The following is an 18,517-nucleotide window of genomic DNA, read 5'->3' on the forward strand; positions in this document are numbered from 1 at the left end:
CTTGACCTTGATGCCTGTTGCCCAGCTGGCCCCAGGCAGCACATCTCCCTTCCAGGGTGCAGGGTGGCTTATCTTCCCGAGCCCTATGCGCAGATTCGCAGTTCTGAGGTTTGCAGCACAGGAAGGCCGGGTGGATCTGGTTTCTGATAGCAGGCCTGCAGAGAGCTGAGTGATCTTGTGAGCAGAAGGAAGCAAAGGCAGACGAGGCCGGGAGGATTGTTACTCACCGGCATTCACGGGTGGGCTGTGTTGCTGGGTTGTTTTTGTTTTTGTTTCTGTTTGTTAATGATTGGAAGACATCGGTAACTGGTAAAGAAGTGTTGCTGAGTGACCTGTCTTCCCGTCTGTGTACCCACCTTCTTTTCCAAGCCAGTCTTCAGTAGGAAGATCTTGAGTCGTCTTTGAACAACGATTCTTGCCAGTCTGCCATCAGTTCGGGTGCGTGTGCAGCTGTCTCCCGAGAGGTCTCCTGACCGCGTGATGGTGATGACCTACAGGTCTTGCTGCAGACAAGGACTTTCGGCAGAGCCCTCTCATTACCCTTAGGGAGTTTAGCTCATTAGTAGCCGCCTCCCCTCCTTCCCCACAGAGGCCGTTTCCACCCTCCACAGACTCGTTAGAAACACAACATAAACGGCAATGTCAAAGTCAAAACTCAGTTTTTTTTAATGATAATATCAGCAAATGGTGCTTGAGTTGTTAAAAGAGCCAGAAAGAGAAACAATTTGAATACCTGTAGTTCATTGCTAGCTCATTCTGAGTCCTTTACATTTACCGACACTGTCCTAAAACTTTCTGAGTGCTTCCCTTTTAGGGAACATTAGACTATGTTCGTAATGTGTGCCATCAGACTCAGACTGAGGATACCGTGCTTCTGTCTGATTTGTGAAAACCGTATATGTTCTGAGCCAGAAGGAACTCAGAGATGAAATACCCTTTTCCCAATTCGGTTCACGGGAAACTGAAGCAGAGGTGGGAAGGGACTTGCACAAACGCTCTGATTGATGGCGGAGCCTGGCAGCTGCATGCCCCGCTCCAGCCAGCGGTGGTTTTCAGATTTAGCTGTATGTGGAATTACTTGGGGAACTTTCAATGATCCTGGTCCCTAGGCGCCACCCAGAGTTATAAATCCCAATCCCTGGGAAGGGGACCCAGGCACAGGCGATTTTTACAGCCCCAGGGGACCCCCATGTGTGCTACTGTGGAGAAGCGCCGTGCCAGGATGCGTGTCCCAGCTTGCTCACGGGAAAGGCAGAGAGGTCTTTCTGAAGCGTAACGGAGAGAAGTTAAACGTATGTGTTCCTGAGATTTGGTCAAGCTCCGAGCAGCCTTGTTATGAGTACAGCCTAGAATCCCAGCCCTACAACTTAAGATTCAAGTGCCTTTTGGCAACTGGCTTCACCTTTCTCAACCCAGTTTTTCCATCTGAGATGAAAATAGTGTCTCAATACCTTCCTTCCAGGGTTGCCATGAAGATTTGGGATAAGGCCTGGTGCATTACAGGTATTTAGTAAATAAGCATTATTTCCTTACATGAAGTTAAGGCAGTATTTATGGAGTGAGTCCCTTGTAGTCGTGCAGCAATGTCTTTTAAAGGACAAGAGAAGTTTCCAACTGCCAGTCTGTCCGACGACACAGGTGCTTGTGTTCTTATCCCTTTCAGGTCCATCTGGGAAGCGGGATTTGGGTTGACGAGGAGAAGTGGCACCAGCTACAAGTCACCCAAGGAGATTCCAAGTACACAAAGAACTTGGCAGTCATGATTTGGGGAACAGATGTTCTGAAGAACAGAAGTGTCACAGGAGTTGCCACAAAAAAAAAGAAAGATGCGGTCCCTAAGCCACCCCTCTCGCCTCACAAACTAAGCATTGTCAGAGGTAGGTCACTGTGGTACAAACGCAACGACTGATGTGCCGTCCTGTACTCTGTCAGGAAGGTACCAGACACAGTTCAGGTCAGCAAACACTGGAGCCTCTCCGTGCCAGGCCCCAGCTGGGCGCGGGACCTAAGAGCAGGTATGGACCTTATCCCAGAGGAGCTCACATTTAACAGGGAGATGAAATGTGGACGCCAGTACAGTTCAGGTCGCAAGCGTGAGAGAGGGAGGCCTCAGGAGGGGAGCAGACCCCGAGCTGGAACATCGAGGAAGGGTTGATTCCTGGGGAAGAGGGTCAGTGCATTGGGCCTCAGAAGCAGTGCTCCTGACCGCTAGTCTCTAAGTGTCCAGCTGCCATGTTTCAATGAAGAAAGTAACCTCCATGCACATGTACATTTTGAGCAGGCCCCATGCCAGGTTCTAGGGCAGACAACAAATACATCGGATAATTTCAGGTACCGATGAAGGTGGTGAAGCATCATCGCATGTTATGGCAGGACAAAGAGGGCCGCGTTCGGCGTGGTGGTTGGAGCAGGCCTGCTTGAAGAGGCTGGGGACTGGAGGCGGAGGAGGCAGCCCTTGGAGGTCTGAGGGGTGGTACGACAGGTGCTGAGGCCAGCACGCTCAAGGGGTGAGGAAGCTCCAGACAGCCACAGGGTCACAAGTGAGGGGAGAGTGAGGTCAGGGAGGTGGGCGAGAGCGGGTCTCGAGGGCCGCGAAGGCCACACGAAACAGTTTAAGTCTACTGGACTCACAGGAGAGGGGCAGTGGGGTCTGCAGATCGTGAGTGACCAGATGGGAGATCAGTCAGGACACTCATGCCGTGGTCTCGGGTCAGACGATGGTGCCATGGACTAAGGCTATAGGAGTGGGAGTGGTGGGACACGGCCAGAGTTAGGGTATGTTTTAGAGGTCAAGAAAGCAGGACTCAGTGAGGTTCAGTGCTCAGGCTGAGGTCGAAGCCGTAAGGTTCAGGCCCATGCCGCCCTGACTCTGGTGTGGGGCTTATTCTGTTCTAGCTCAGCTGCCCTCCTTGCCCGGCTGACTCATGACCCATTGAGTCAGGCAGCCACTTATTTTCAGACAGGCAGGTAACCTTTAATCTGCTTGCTGTCTGAAATGGTGGGTCCTGAGTTGGGATGTCTCCTTGAGAAAGAGGCCTTCCTAGGGACACAGTCCTGCCCTGCTGGCTAGGTGACCGACCTCTGATTCCATTATACTTGTTGGAAGGTGACTCAGCAGGTCCCAGATGCCTTCCAGTGACTGGCTGGCCCACCATTGTCATGTTGTGGTCTAAAATCATCTGCCGTGTGCCTGCTTCAGGCACGAGTCTGACCTTCTCTGATTCATCTCCACGTCCTCATTGCCTGGCATAGGGCCTGACACACAGTAGGAGCTCAATAAATGAAGTTTGAACAAGTGAATCACTGAGAGCGGCAAGCTGATCCCCTGACTGACCCTTGGTGTGATTTCTTGTCAGTCGCTTCCCCTCCATGTCTGAGTTTCCTCAGCTGAAAACTTCCCTCTTCAGGCAACTGAAAGGGTAGGATTGTAGCTTGGACATAGTTATGTTCCAACTATGAAAGAAGTCACCATTCTTTGTTGACGACTGTGCTGCCTGCGTGGAGCCGACGTGACCCCATGATGACCACATCGCCGAAGTTCACAGTCTCTCAGTGCTCCCCAGCCTGTAGCCTCTCTCCCGTCCACTCCCGGTGCAGGGCGATGGCAGGTCGAAATAGGAACCAGGTATCGAAAGCCTGGATTCGAGCCGCAGCTCTGCTTTGGTTTAGCTTTGAGCTTACCCTGGGTCATACATACTATGTTCACCTGTGTTTCCCAAGCCTAGTGCGGCGCCAGTACCAAGCAGATGCTTGGTGTCTCCATCTGTAAAGCCAGGATCGCCGTCCTTGTCCTGGCTACCCAGTGGCCCACAGAGACATTTTGACTGTTCCTTAAACCCCATTCAGATGATGTCCTGTGCCGCTAACCTGGCCCCCAGTGCCACAGAACCGTCTACAGCACCGCTCAGCTGTGTGCCGTGGGGCCATCCCAGACTCAGGTCTTCAGCCCCACCTGCCAACCCCCCCCCCGCCCCAGGTTTTCCTCACTGATTTACTCCTCCATTTCCCAAGCCCTTTTTAAACCTTCTCTGCTTTTCCTAGTATGATAGTCCACACCTCCGTCTTTCTCAGAAGATGGCCTTGCCTCTTCCTTCATAGAGAAAAGGAACTCCCACAGCTCTGAACTGCAGACTTCATTATAGGCTTAACCGTACCCTCCATTCTTCTGCCTCATGGCCCAAAAGAGGAGTTTCCTTCTCTTATTGGGGGCTGGCCATTCTCTCCACCTGGATCCCAGCCCACCTGCCTTCCTAAGTACCTCGTTCCGCCAGTTATGCTCCCGTGCTCCCGCTTCCTACCCAGCATCATTTAAATAGACTTTGACCCCTCACTTATGAGAACAAATAAAACACTCCCTAGAGGCCATGCCTACCACCTGGCTGCTGCCACGTCCTTCTTTCCCTTTCCACATCCAGCTTTCTTGAAAGGGTTGTCTGCACTCACTGCCTGTGTTCACTTGTAATGCCCCTGCTGTCTGGTGTCCACTCGCAGCCTTCGACTTCGTCTGTTCTTACCTCGTTTCCCACAGACTTGCTCCTCTCCAAGTCCACTCCCCGTGCTTCACCTCCTCCCCAGACTGTCTGACACAACCACTCCTCCCTTTCTAAGAAACCATCCTGCATGTTCTGTTGCCTCCCACCTCCCTGGCTTCTCATCCCCTTTGTGGGCTCCTCTTCGGCTCTCCTGGCCTCTGTCCCCACAGCGTCCTCTCTCTCGCTCCGCAGAGCTTCCCCCAGCTGATCTCACTTCCCCCTGTGCGCCCGGCGCTCTGTGCACCCACGGCCCAGGCTGAAATCCACACTCCTTGTCCTGGCTCATGGCTGGTGACCTGGCCTCTGGGGACCCCTCTGCCCTCCCATTTCCCACTGTGCTCTAACCACAGGGGCCTCTTTCCTCTTCTTCGCCGTCTGCCCCGCACACCGTGCCTCCTGCTGGCCATCCAGGAAGGCCTTCCCCAGCAGCCCAGGCTGCGGGAGCCTTTCTGTCGCTCTCCGGCACGTCAGCAGCCCCTACAGAACGTCTCTGCTTGGCGTTGCTTGTCTGCTCCTTACTGGGTACTTAATTACCTCTCCCCCACACCCATTAGAATGTAAGCTTGGTGAGCGTCCTGTCCAGGGCAGGGAGCGAGTGCTCCGTAAACAGCCGCTGACTCAGCGAACGGCGCTCCCGAATCTCTCTCCGGCTCGGTGGTCCGCGCTGCTGAGGTCCCCAGCCGTGAGTTCGGGGCCCGCTGGCCGTCTCCTCTCAGACGCCCGCGTGATGTGGCACAGCTGCACGCCTCCCTGCCCGCTCCTTTCTCCTCACCCCACGGCCTTGCACCCCTCCGTCTCCCCTGTCTTGGGGAAGGGCACCGCCGGCCAGGGGCCCAGAGATGCGTCACGCTTGCCTCCTCCGCGTGCCTCGTTCTGTCTGTTCTTCCCCCGGATACGTCTTAAACCACCCACTGCTCTCCGTGCCCCACTACACGACTCCAGCAGCTTCCAGACTCCTCTCCCCATTATGTAACCAGAGTGATCTTTCAGAAACCACACATGATCCTGTCACCACCACCCCGTCACAGCCAGTCCATGGCGCCCATTATTAAAAGGTAAGCTTCTTAACGTATCACGAAAGTACCTTTAGAACCTGGCCCCTGGCCAGCGCTCCAGCTTTATTTCTCAGCGGTCTGCCCCCAGAGTTCTTGCCCTCATGAACCATTGTACTCCCTGAGCAAGCCTTGTTCCCTCGTTAGGGAATTTGTAAACGCCATCCCTGGCGCCTGGACCACAGGTCATACTAGCCGCCCTGTGCCCGTGCCGCTTTGCCTGCCTAGCTGCTTCTAACCACCCAGACCTGCCTAGGAGAACCTCCCCTCAGGAAGCCTTTCTGACCTCTCATGGTGGGTGGACACTTGGGTTGTGTGTCCCAGAGCCCTTCGTGCCCACCTCTATTCTCGTTTTACTGTATCTTTGCCTCCCAGGGGCGTGCTCTAGCCACAACCCCTTAGAGCCCAGAAATGCTTCCCATGCGCGTGAATGGAAAGGAAGAATGACTTGTCCAAGGCCACACAACTGGTTAGATCAGAGCCAGGCAGAACTAGGCTTTCAGACTTTCTTGTCTCCAGAGGTTTCTTGTCTTGCCAGCATTGGTTCTTTCGTTTCTACCACCAGGCAGGTTTCAAGTCTGTCCCCTAGCCCACCATACATTCACCATTTTTAGCCTAATTCTTTGAGCTCCTCCAGATCGCATTGGACTGGTCCTTCCCATGCAAGCTCTTTGTGGATTGAGACTGCTTGTGTTAATTTGATTTTTACCACATTTAGTCTCGTTTGCCGTATAAAAATGACAATCCTTGATGCTCATGAGGATTTTCTCATCTCTTTGATTTTAAAGTCATTCCTTACGGGACGGCAGGGGGATGGGTGAGCGCTGACACTGTTTTAGAACGCGGGAAACAGGAGGGCTATAGGAGAGTCTTGCTTTAATGATAAGCTCCAGAATGACAGTTAAACCTTATTAAGGTCAAATGACCTTTTGCAGAGTGTCTGAGTTTTCTAAATGAGCCGCAGCATTGAGTTCTGGTTAATTTTTATAACTTTTTTAATAGGACACATTAGCGCTGTTATAAACCTTGTTAATTAAGCAATAATCTCAAATGCTTCCTCGCAGAGGGAGACATTCCCGGCAAGTGCAGGTGATTAATATCTAGAGTCTAACAAAGCCTTTTAATCAACCTGAGGGGCCGTGCAGTGCTCTTGCCCCCAGGACACAAGAACAGTTGGGATTCCAGGGAGGACTCTTGTAAACCTTTCTCCATTCACCCCTTTCTCTTCCTGCCTCTTCTGTGACCCCTGTCAGGGCTCCAAGGGCCATTGCATCCACCCTCTTTCTCCATCCCTTTCTCTCTCCTCAGCCTCTTTCCCAACCTACTGCCTTCCAGACGGCTAAAGATTTAGGCACTGGAAGAATCTCCTTGGATTATGAGGTTTGCCATCCTACTTTCACAGATGGTAAACCTGAGACCCAGAGGGCTTCCCACTTAGAGGTTGCACAGCACTTAGGGCAAGAGCCAGATCCGAACCCCTGAACTTCGAAATGGTTCTCAGCACAGGTTGCCTCCCTCACTTGATTCAGTGTGAGTCTCTGCCTCCTCCTGGCCCAGGGCTGGAGATGGAATGTCCAGGGGGGAGACACTGGTCACAGTTTTATGAGACCGCAGTCAGTGCTTTGAGAGAGAGAGAGCTGGCGGGAGCACAGAGGCTGTCAGCACAGTGGGGTCTCCCAGTTCAGTCTGAGACGTCCCAGGGAGGCTGAATCTGGAAGAATGAGTAAGGTTTTAGACAGCTGAAGGTTGGAGCCAGGGACAAGATGATCGAAGACACTGATCTGTGGGAGGGAATTACAGGTGGACCCAGCAGAAGGCAGGACTGGAGAGAAATGGGGCTCCTACCTTCTTGTCTCAGTCCCTGTGGAAAGGCCAAGACAAGATAAAGTGGAGATTAGCGGGCTTGAGAGTGGTCAGGGAACAGTGGAGGTCAACCGAAAGCTTTCAAAGTCTTCTCTGTGCAAACCCCTTCTCAGTGGGGAGGGGAGGGTGCCCCGGACACAGAACGCCTATGGCACATGCCCTGCAGCGTGGACGGCACCAGGAAGCAGGCTGACCGCACGCCCAGGAAGGGCTTGGCATTGGGGGCAGCAGCAGCGGACTCTGCCTATATTCACCTCCTTCCTCTGCCTTCTCTCTTGCCAGTGGAGGGATGAGCACGTCGTAGGCCCTGCAGTCCCTTGGAGTGCTGACATTCTGCATCTCCAATAGGACTACCTACTGTGGGCTGGCCTGGTAGACAAGATTTTGTTTACCCTCCATAGCAATTCCTTAAGAGTGGGTCATCTTTCCTGTCTTATAGGTCAGGAAGCACAGGTTCAAAGAAGTTAAAATTCTTGCCCATGATCATGTACCCCAGTGGTACATTCCCCATGCACACCTCTAGTCCCCTCAAGTCCCCCGGGTTTCCCTGGAAAAATATTCACTCATTCACTTAACATATATTCGTTTAACCTTGCCCCTCCGCAAGCTCTCTGCTAGGCCCTGGCAACAAACAGTTGTAGCTACATAAAATACTCGTAACAACCCCACAGAGGTTCCTTATGGTTTGAAGAAAGCTTGCAAAATGTTTATCTCGCGTGCTTCACGCAGCCTTAAAAAGGAGAACCTGTGGTTTGTTGTCCTTGGTTATGAGGTGAGGAATCTGGGGCAATGATTTGCCTCAGGCCCCCAGGCTAGGAAGCGGGCTGAGGTCAGGCTCCTTGTGAGACCTTGTCTGGGGCTCGCTGTTGGCCTCATCACATTGCAAATGTCAGACTCCGTAAGAGTGGCCGTCCTCAGCCTCATTAGTAATCACCACAATGAGATGCCACTTCACACCCACCAGGCTGTCAAAACCTTAATATCCTGACACTGTCAAGTGCTTTTGAAGATACGGGCAACCAGGACTTGCGTGCTCTCCTGGTAGGAGCGCCAATCAGCCCTCGGGAAGCGGTTCCCCAGGCCTCACCTAGTGAGGTCGGGTATGCACACAGCCTAGCCTTCGGCAGTTCACGGAGGCTGGCCGGAGAATTTCCTGCACGTGCTCTCACGAGACGCACGCCGGGGGTGTTGTCCGTGTGTTGGTCGTTGCAGAACACTGGAAACAACCCAAGTATCCATTGACAGCAAAATGGCTCAGCCAATGTGGGAATAGCCGTTTCAAGAGAGTGGTACCCGTCAGCGGAAGTGAGCGAGCGGCAGCTGCACACTTCGCTCAGCTAAATCACGAAACCGTAATGTTGAGTGAAAAACAGAAAGTCAGAACGATATATAGAAGGTGTGGATGCCCTTGTGAAACAGTTGAAAAACAGGGAAGAGTAAACAATAGGCTATTTAAGAATGTATACATATGTGATAAGATGAAAAGAAAAACTTCAGCAGAGGGCTTCCCTCTGGTGACGGTGGGTTGGGGAGGGGCATCCAGGGGCTTCGAAAGGACCGATAATATCTTACTAAGCTGGGTAGTGGGCACATGGGTGTTGTATCGTTATTTTCAAAGTGTAAACTTACGGTTTATATCTATTTTTTCCTAAGTACACTTGTGATGAAAATTTAAAAATACAGCCATGCCAGACACGAGAATTGGTATTTGGGAGGTATGTCAGGAGGCACGTTTTCTTTTTGCCCCCTTAAAAGACTGTACTCCAATCCACCATTAATCCTCGGCCATCTTGTTTTTTTCCCGTCTAGAGTGTTTGTATGACAGAATAGCACAAGAAACTGTGGATGAAACTGAAATTGCACAGAGACTCTCCAAAGTCAACAAGTACATCTGTGAAAAAATCATGGATATCAATAAATCCTGTAAAAATGAAGAACGAAGGGAAGCAAAATACAATTTGCAATAAACTTTGGATTTTTCATAAAGCCTTATCGTTTTCCTTGCGTGGCTTGTGATTTGCGGGCGACGGTGCTGTCCAGATCAGACCCCACCGCGCATGGTGGGATGTGGGCAGGGAGCCAGCAGGTTTCCAGGGTCATCGGCTTGCCCTGAACTCGGACTCCCCATTCCAAAGAAGTCAGACGGATTTGCTGAGACTCAGGCAGCAACCTGGCGCCAGCGTCATTCTGGGGACGGGGAAAGCGCTGTCTTTTCAGAGGGGGATAAAGTGTCTCTGAGCTGCCTATCACTTGACTGAGAACTTGAACTAATATTTTTACCATTCAAGGACTTCTATCTCTGTTCCTCTATTTTGTTCTATAATAAAGCTTCATTAATTCTTTGATGTAGACAATCATTATCCTCATTTATTTAAGGATATCAAGTGTACAGTGGAGGTGACCAGTGTCCTTTGAAGGACAGAACATTCAGGCTGAAAGCAAGGAAATTCATAAGGGGTGTGGTTGCTGTCTGCAGATCTGAAGGGCTGTCTCGAAACCAAATTACTTTCTCTTACTTCAAAGGACAGATCTAGGACCAGACACCTTTCTCACTCAAGATGATCTGAGATCCAGCTTCCTTGATAAATTGAATCCATCTCTGTAAAAGGGTGTAGCGGGCGGTAATGTGAGATGTGGTCCAACGTTACCCTCAGGAAGTAGGGGGCAACGTCACCTCGTGTCAGTTTGTTTATCCTTTTATATCTCAGATGATCTTTCAAGTTACATAATTTTTATCTCATTCAGCAACTGCTTCGCTAAGGTGCCTGGCGCACAATCTGGCACACCACAGTCGGTCTTCCTGTTGATTTGCACTTTCTGTAATGCCTGTGAAGTCAGCATGGTGTATTGGAAATGGCAGGGGTTTGGGGCTGAGCGCCTGGGTTCCAAGCCTGGCTCCCCTGCTTGCTTTGGGCTTAACCTAACCTCTTGAGTTTCCGTTTTCTGTTCCGTAAAAAGGAGATGATATCTACCTTGAAGAGTTGCTATAAGAATTCTTTACCTATATATAAAGTGTTCAATAAATGTTGCCAATTGTTATTTTCTTCATTTCTGGTTATTGGCTTTTAGGCATTGTTGGAAAACTTTGGCCTCTGGTTTCTCTAATGCTTTTATCCACGAGACCATTGAAGGTCTGTAAGCAAAAGGTCAGGGTCACTGGGATAAGTAGGGGAGGTGGCTGCCTCTTTGAGGAACTTTATTTTAGTAAATAAAAGAATCCTTTGTAAGGTGAAATACTGTATGCTTGATAATAGGGTGTGTAGATGTGAATTTCCTTTTATGGCATTCCCCCAACTTTCCACAAACCAGCAATGCGATCTTGGGCTGACTGCTTAACTTCTCAGAATCCTTATCAGTATAATGAGGAAAATAATGTCTACCTCACAGGCTGTTTGAATAATTAAATAATAAAACAGATAACATATGTCAGGACTTTTCTAAGTGTTTAACACAGTTTAGCTCGTTCCATGAGTAAAGTTCGTGACACTTGGTAGCAGTGTTCGATAAATTTATGCTATTAAAATGGGTTCATTTCAATGGCGTGGGCATGAATAGTGCGGAGTGTATAAGAGACTAGGGAAAAGTGTGCGTTCCTCTCGAGCTCATCCCCTTTTCTCCCTAACCATGGTGAAGACGCAGACACCCAGAAGCTGTGTGCGTTTCCCTTCAAAAACTATTACCATATGGTACCCGCTTTATAGGTGCTTTTAGGTTAGTGGGGGAAATATATTTTAAAACGCTGTGAGATGTGAGAGTGCTTTGTGAAATGTACATTGCCTGTAGTAGGGAAGGAACAGGGTGTGAAAAATTCTGGGGTCTGTGTTCAAATCCTGACTTTTCTTCTGGCAAGGTCCTTTGGCCTCTCTGGGGCTCATTTCTTTTAAAGTGGAGATAGTGGGGTTGCCTGGGTGGCTCGGTTGTTAGGCGTCTGCCTTCGGCTCAGGGCATGATCCCAGGGTCCCGGGATCGAGCCCCGCATCGGGCTCCCTGCTCAGCGGGGAGCCTGCTTCTCCCTCTCCCACTCCCCCTGCTTGTGTTCCCTCTCTCGCTGCCTCTCTCTCTCAAATAAATAAATAAGATCTTTTAAATAAATAAATAAGTAAACAAATAAAACTGAAGTGGAGAGAATGCTCCCTGACTCAGGGTTGTTGTGGGGAGCATTGCAGGTAATATCTGGGAAAAGGACTCTGGAAATCTCAAAGAGCCACACAGATGTTAGTAACTTTTAGCTTGTAAGGCAGAGTAAAGTCAAAAGGGGATGTGACAAGGAAGGACATAGAGCCAATTCTGATGGGAAGTCGGGAGAGCTTCATACCCTAGTTAACTGAGTGGCTTTGAGCCTCTTGTGTGCCTAGTGCCCTGTTACTGTGACACGGGGCAAGGCCGTCCTTCGTATACCTGCACAAATGAAGAAATGGGCTCAGAAGAGGTTAAATAATGTGTCGGTCAAGGTCTCAGATTTGTCAGCAGTGGAGCCGGGTCAGAATCCAGGTCTGTGCAAAACCCGCCCTCTTACCTCTTCCCTGAAAGCTGCATGGACGTTAAAGGCCTGGGCTGAGACTCTAGGATAGTCATTTCAAGGTATATTTAGAGAGACCCAACCTCAGTAATCGGGGGAAATCAGTCTCATTAATCAAGCCATTTGAAGGAACTATAGTACCATTTAAAAGGTTTCACAGTTTTATGACCTTCAAATACATACACAAAACTCAGATTCATTGTGTGTAGTAAAGAGTTTCCAAACGTGTCCAGTGTTAAGAGTTTGCTGAGGCTTAAAATACAAACTTCTGGGCCATGGCTTTGTGAGCTTGAGTCAGTAGGTTTGAGATGGGCTGGGAACGTGTATTTGAACACAAGCGCCTGTCTTGAATAGTATCAGTCCAGTAGAAGTCATTAGAAGACCTGCTTTAATGAAGGACCAAGAGTGTTTCCTACATAAAAAGACATGCTCCTTCTCAAGTGCCCGAGGATACCTGGAACAGAACACATTTCCTTTTAAATGGCTGAGGCTCCGCCCCAAAGCTTGCTCACTCATCTTTCCTCATCACCCAGTGCCGTTCAGTTGGACACAACGCAGAAAGTGACTTTCCGTTTAGGCCTGAACGAGCATCCCCTCGCTTTCATACTTAGGTTCTTTCTTTCAATCCGTGGGACAGGCCAGGGAGTCGTGGAGGAAGGAGAGTCAGGACAGAGTTGGCAGAGCCTGGATGGATGGGGTTTGGGCACTGTCTTCAGAAGTCCTGGCAACAGGTTTCTCGGTTACCAGATGAACCTGAAAGATGTGGCTTGTTTTTATTTTCTGGCAGAGGAACGTGTGTGAGTGACCGTTCTGTGCTCATGGACTTCTTGGATGCATTTCAAATTATGACTTGCTTTTGTAGTTATAAACAAAAGCCACTGCACAGAAATTTTTGGAAAAATAGGGGAAAACATTCCAAAATGGGCTACTGCAAGCATGGCGATGTGTCATGTAGTCTCTTCTTCAAGGCCTGAGTATGTATTTTGCATCCCTGTGATCATAGCATATGATCAGGTTTGCATCCTTCCCTTTCCATTTATCATGTTTCCCTGCTGCTCCGTGAAACGTAGCCATCCTTTCCAACACCCACCAAGTGGACGGACGTCAAGCTGTAGTGGAGTAAGCCATCTGCTGGGCTGTGGGGCTAAGGCGGAGGGCTGCCAGCTCCTGAACGGCTCTGCTGCACACGGGCCCAGCGAGGGAGGTAGCGGGAGCCTGAGTCTGGAGGTCACCGCATTCAAGTTCAGTTCTCAACTCTCACCCTGACTGCCTCACCTGACCTGAGTTAAGTCCTCCTTCTGAACACCAGCTGCTTCATTTGCAAAATGGAGGAACTAACGTCCCATTGTGGGGTTGTTAGAAAGACTGAGAATGTAATGAAAGCGCCAGGCCAGAGTGGATAAAGGGCCGCAGGGTGAGAGCTGACATTCCTCTCCTCTTCTCTCCCCACACCCATTCAAGTTCTCCCCTGGGTCCCCCGGCCCAGTCTCCAACCTGCTCTGAACCCTTACACGGTGGCCTTGGCTTTCACACCTGCGTTCGGCCCTCCGGACTGCTTATGCTTATCCCATAGCACTCGGTGCTCATGGGCTCTCCCCGCCACACCAAGCCGACTCCTCCCCGCCTTCCGGCTCCCCTGCCAGCTTCAGCCCCAGCCCCACCACCCAGCTGCCCATTTGCCCTTCCTTGTCTTTTAGGTTGTTTATACACAAAACTCAGGGGAAGATTTTTGTGTGCATAGTTTTTTTCCCTTTATATTTTCTATCATTTTCTTAAGGTTGTTTTACCTGAGTCAAAAGGAATGACATTTTTTTTAACATTCTTGATACATATAATGAGTGTGACCATGTTTTAAATTATTTTGCCAACTTACTAGGTGAAAACCAGTACCTCATTATATTTTCTTTGATTATTTCTGAGATTGCACATTTCCCCAGAGTTTGGTTTCTTGTTTTCAGAAAATAAAGGCTTAACCTGTAAGCATTTCCAGCAGAATCCATTTCATTTTCTGTGTTTAGTTTTCTCTGGACAAATGTGTTTACCTAATTTTTACTTTTATATCTGCAAGTAGACATGTCAACAGATACTTTCATCACTACTTTCGAAGGGATTGATCAGTTTGTGCCAAACGGCTTCGTTAGGCTCGTGGAACTTCCGGGTCAAAAGCAAACTTGGAGGTCCTCTACCCAGATCACCCATCCACTATAAGCAAATGCCTTTCTAGACCGTGCTTGAATACCTCCAGGGATGGGAGAGTCATCTTCCTACCCAAGAGTCCATCCAGTTATTACTGTCACTGAGACGTTCTTCTGTTGAGCTAAAAATCTATTTCCCTGAGGCTTCTAAGGTCATTGAGATTCTCTCCTCTGAAGTGACACAGAACGCTTCTCCTCACAGCCCTTTGCTGAGTTGAAGGGGGCAATCATGTCTCTTCACCAACTAATAAGTAGTTCAAATTCCGCTTTACCATTTTCACATGAGGGAGGCTACACGGGAAAGAGTGGGGCTTCTGGACTTAGCCCTGTGTTCGAATTCTGCCCACCACTTCCTAGCACGTGACCTTGAGCAAGTGCTGAACCTCTCTTAGCTTCAGCTATCTCCTCTGTAAAATGGGGGCCTAATAGCTACCTGCCAGGGTGTTTCGAGGGCTACAGAACATCATGGGAGTAAAGCAGCAAGGCATCCAGCATCTCTCAGTTAATCCTAAGACTTCCGACTGTCCTGGCTACTCTTCTATGGTCGTGTCCCTAAAAGATAGGGTTCAAGGCTGGACGGGTGCTTTAGGAAGGGTCCGAGGGGCACACACTAGAGCAGGCTGTCTCCTCTGCCGCTGGCATGTGTCAAGGGGCCTAACCCTGTACCAGCCTGTCCTGCGGTAGCACTGTCTCCCGTGGAGTGTACGGCCGCCAGCCTTTCCTCTGCTCGCTCCTTCTCACTAACACAGTACTCGTCCCTGTAGTCCCCAGTGTTACAAGAGGAGCATAGGTCTTGGAGCAGAGAAACTGACACAAAATTCAGATTCCGACTTCAGTCTTTGTTAGATTAGAGGACATTGGTCAAGTTTATAATGTCCCCCACCTTGTCCTTTATGCAGTTGTTGTGGGGGTCATACTGGCCTACCACGATGCCGTCCCGGTTCCAGGCTTTAGTAGGGTCCTTCTTTTTGTTTCCTTTTTCCTTCCCCTTTTCCTTTCAGCAGCTCTTATTCACACACACCCCCATTCAAGTGTGTGTTCTTTTTTTTTTTTCAAGATTTTATTTATTTATTTGAAAGAGAGAGAGTACGAGCAGGGGGAGGGGCAGAGGGACAAGCAGACTCCCCACTGAGCAGAGAGCCCGACACGGGGCTTGATCCCAGGACCCTGAAGGCAGAAGCTTAACCGACTGAGCCACCCAGGTGCCCTTCAAATGTGTGCTCTTAGATATATTTCTTAAATGAAATACAGGATTTTGCATTTATCCCTCTTCCATTTCATCTTATTGATTTCAGCCCAACATTCCAGCTGGTTGAGATCTTCTTTTCCATTTGTGTTTAAAATACAAAACAGAATTTGAGGAAAGCCAAAGCCAAAAAAGAAAATCCAGCCATAATCCCAAGAACCGAGCCCAACTGCACGTCACCCCTGGGAGGCCCTCCTGTCTGTCCATGGGCAGCACCTCTTTGTTCCCGGTGGTTGGCCAGTCTCCCGTGACCCTGCCTTGCTTGTCCATCATCATGTGGCCGATATTTTGCCCCTCTGCTGCCCGATTTGCACAGCTGTCATTTTAATGCCCTTCCCGGTATTGGTTTGTGATTACCTTCTTATCTCTCGTGTGCATTTTGTTGTCTCTAGTGTCTTGCTATTAGAGATAATGCTGCCATGATCGTTTATGGTTGTTTGTTTCTTAAATTCCCGGGACTGAGCTAATTGGGTTAAAGGGCAAGAACATTTTATAGTCCCTTCCGTGTGTTGTTGTATTGCTTCCCAAAAGGTTCAGCCATGTCTCAAGCAGGGTAGACATGCATGTGTTTTTGGAATTTTTAAAGATGCAGGATGAATTAACTTTCTATGTAGATGTACTTTTTAAACTCCTTTCTAGGCAAATTGTCTGGGCATGCATTTGGGTATGTGAGATCCTTGTGGAATTTGATTCTATGATATGCCCTTTCTCCCAGTTTTACAGTGTATACATATGATCTTCTGTGTCCTAACCAAATTATCAATAATAATGCTTAGTTCAGTGAAAAGCAAAGAGCCATGTGGTCCTCCACTAAAGACCCTCTTCTCATCACCAATTAGCCTTTTCTGAGCTGGGTTATTCTAGTAGCTACAACTCCATCTAGTGAGATCATGCAATGGCTCTGAGATGTGGCATTTGAGTTTCCACCTGAAGGGTGACAATGACTGTCAGTTGACCATATGTGTGTCAGTCCATCCCTCCCCCCTTTCATTTTACATGTGCTGACTGTCTAGGCTGTGCCCAGCACTCTGACAGGCACTGCTGGTCAGGTCCAAGCAGGGAGTCACACCTCCAGTGTGGCTCCGAACCCTGTGTTCTTTCCACTGCTCCAGAACACACTCTTTCAGCCCCATCTGATCTGACACCTGAGGATGTGGGCATTTACTGTTTCATTAGGTAAAGGGGAGAGAGAGTCCGTATTCTAGCCTCACCATCTGTATCCAGAAGTTTCTCCTATCAGTAATGATGGAATTCATTCAGGCATTCAACAAGTATTTATTGGGTGCCCACTATGTGTCAGTCACCGGTCTAAATGCACAAAGGGCTTAAACTCTAGCAGACGTGGAACGAGGAAGATAAACAGTAAACATAATAAATTAGAAAATGGCAGAAGGTAGTGAATGCCCTGAGAAAAAGAAAAGCAGTGCGGAGTCAGGGAGACCGTGTGCGGCGGGGAGAAGGCTGGCCTATCTGTGGGGGTGCCGGGGGAGGCTCGTTGAGATGGTGAGGTCTGAGCAGAGGGCCCAAGGCGCTGAGGTGGTCAGCACGGGGTAGGCAGCCCTGCAGGACCCTTGCCATGGGAGCTGGAGGGATCCCAGTGGTGGGAAGTGAGGGACATTAAGTATGTCCTGTCTGCCCAGAGCCTCAGTTTTACTCTCAGATGAGAGGAAGGGAGTGGAGGAGAGGAGGAAGGGTGAATTTTTAACTTGAAGACACTGTTTATAGCAACCAGCAGGATCCTAGCAGAGAAGAAGCATTTTCATGAAGAAAATGAAACAGAAGACTTCATAAAAGATGGGCATTTGAAAGAGGTGGTGGTGAAGCGCTGCTCCCGCCGGCACCGTCCCTCCGGTCCCTCCGGGAGGCCAGGGGTGGGGGCAGCGGGGCTGGGAGCCAGGCGGTCCCGGGTTTGAATCCACGGCCCCTCTCCTGCTCCATGAGTCCCATGGGTTCCTGAGCTTCTGTTTCCACAGCAGAAACACGACAACAGTGGTTCTCACTCTGTAGTGTTGTTGGGAGGACAACATGAGGAAGCACGCTAGCCAGCTCCTGACGCAAAAGCGGGCCCCGGAGGCGCTCGGCTGCCGGCACCCGGACGCGTGTGGGAGCCAAGGGATCCTTGCCCTGATGCGTCCTGTCCTCAGATGGGGTGGTATCGACGCCGGGCATGCTGACGGCTCGGAGCCCTGGCAAGCGCGCTCTCTCTGCCTCTCTTCACCCGTGTAGTACAGCCCCGAAAACTCGGCCTCTGAGGATTCGCTCTAAGGATTCGGTGAAATCCCCAGTGAAAGTGTGTGAGCAAGACCCTGGCCCTGAATGGGTCCTGGCTAAATCCGCGTCCTTTTGCTGGCGTAGCACCTCGGGTCCCTGGCGCGGCGTGCACCTGTCGTCGCGGTCACAGTCACAGCCCCCACCTTTGCACAGTAAAACTTAGAGAACCAGCTTTATCTAATGAGGGATTGTCTGTATGCTGTAGACCATCAGCCTGTGTCTCAGCCCAGGGGTTTCTAAAAAGATAGCAAAATGGTCACGCCCAGCCTGGGGGGCCTGGGTCCAGGAGCCTAGGTGCTCGTTGGATGAATGAATGAGTGAATGAATGAATGGCTTTATTATTATTACATTGGCTAATAATATAAAAGACAGATATTACTGCTTGTGAGTCCTCATAGCAGTTCTCTGATGTGTCTCTATTTTGAGGGTAAGGAACCAGGCTATAAAGAAGGGTAATTTGAATTTCCTGAGTTACATAGTTAATGGATGGAACTTAAACCCAAGTCTCCCGAGGCAAGATCCAATGCTCTCTCCTCTCTACCAGTGGTTCTAAAACTTCAGCCTGCTTCAGAATTTCCCACAGGGCTTGTTGAAACCCAGAGCACAGGTCCCGCCCCAGAGTTCCCATTCATCAGGTCTTGGTGCAAATTGACGTTTCCATCCAGTCTCAGGGTGATGCCGGAGCTGCTGGTCTAGGGACCACACTTGGAGAATCACTGATCTCAACAAAGGTACTTTTCCATATTGTAATTATGTTAAGTGGCATGTAATTACATCTTGGTGTTTTCATACCAATGTGCTACAACCAGGAGAAGCTGTGGTTAGAGAGCAAGAAGGAT

The 18,517-nt window shown here is 49.7% G+C and overlaps 2 protein-coding genes across 5 annotated transcripts in view; both read left to right on the forward strand.

Annotated features, from left to right (window-relative positions):
- Nucleotides 1–9,433, forward strand: part of BEND5 (BEN domain containing 5) — a 46,979-nt gene extending 37,546 nt beyond the window's left edge. For all 4 annotated transcript variants that reach the window (XM_040627325.1, XM_040627327.1, XM_008699231.2 and 1 more), the window contains 2 exons: nt 1,664–1,877; nt 9,257–9,433. In XM_040627325.1, the coding sequence (XP_040483259.1) occupies nt 1,664–1,877; nt 9,257–9,414 (372 nt within the window). In that variant the 3' untranslated portion in view covers nt 9,415–9,433. The remainder of the gene's footprint in view (nt 1–1,663; nt 1,878–9,256) is intronic.
- The window catches only part of AGBL4 (AGBL carboxypeptidase 4), a 1,288,259-nt gene that overhangs the window by 1,052,239 nt on the left and 217,503 nt on the right, over nt 1–18,517 (forward strand). The window lies entirely within an intron of this gene.

Source organism: Ursus maritimus, unplaced genomic scaffold (genome assembly GCF_017311325.1).
Source record: "Ursus maritimus isolate PB19 unplaced genomic scaffold, ASM1731132v1 scaffold_12, whole genome shotgun sequence".
In the NCBI taxonomy this organism is placed as follows: Eukaryota; Metazoa; Chordata; class Mammalia; order Carnivora; family Ursidae; genus Ursus; species Ursus maritimus.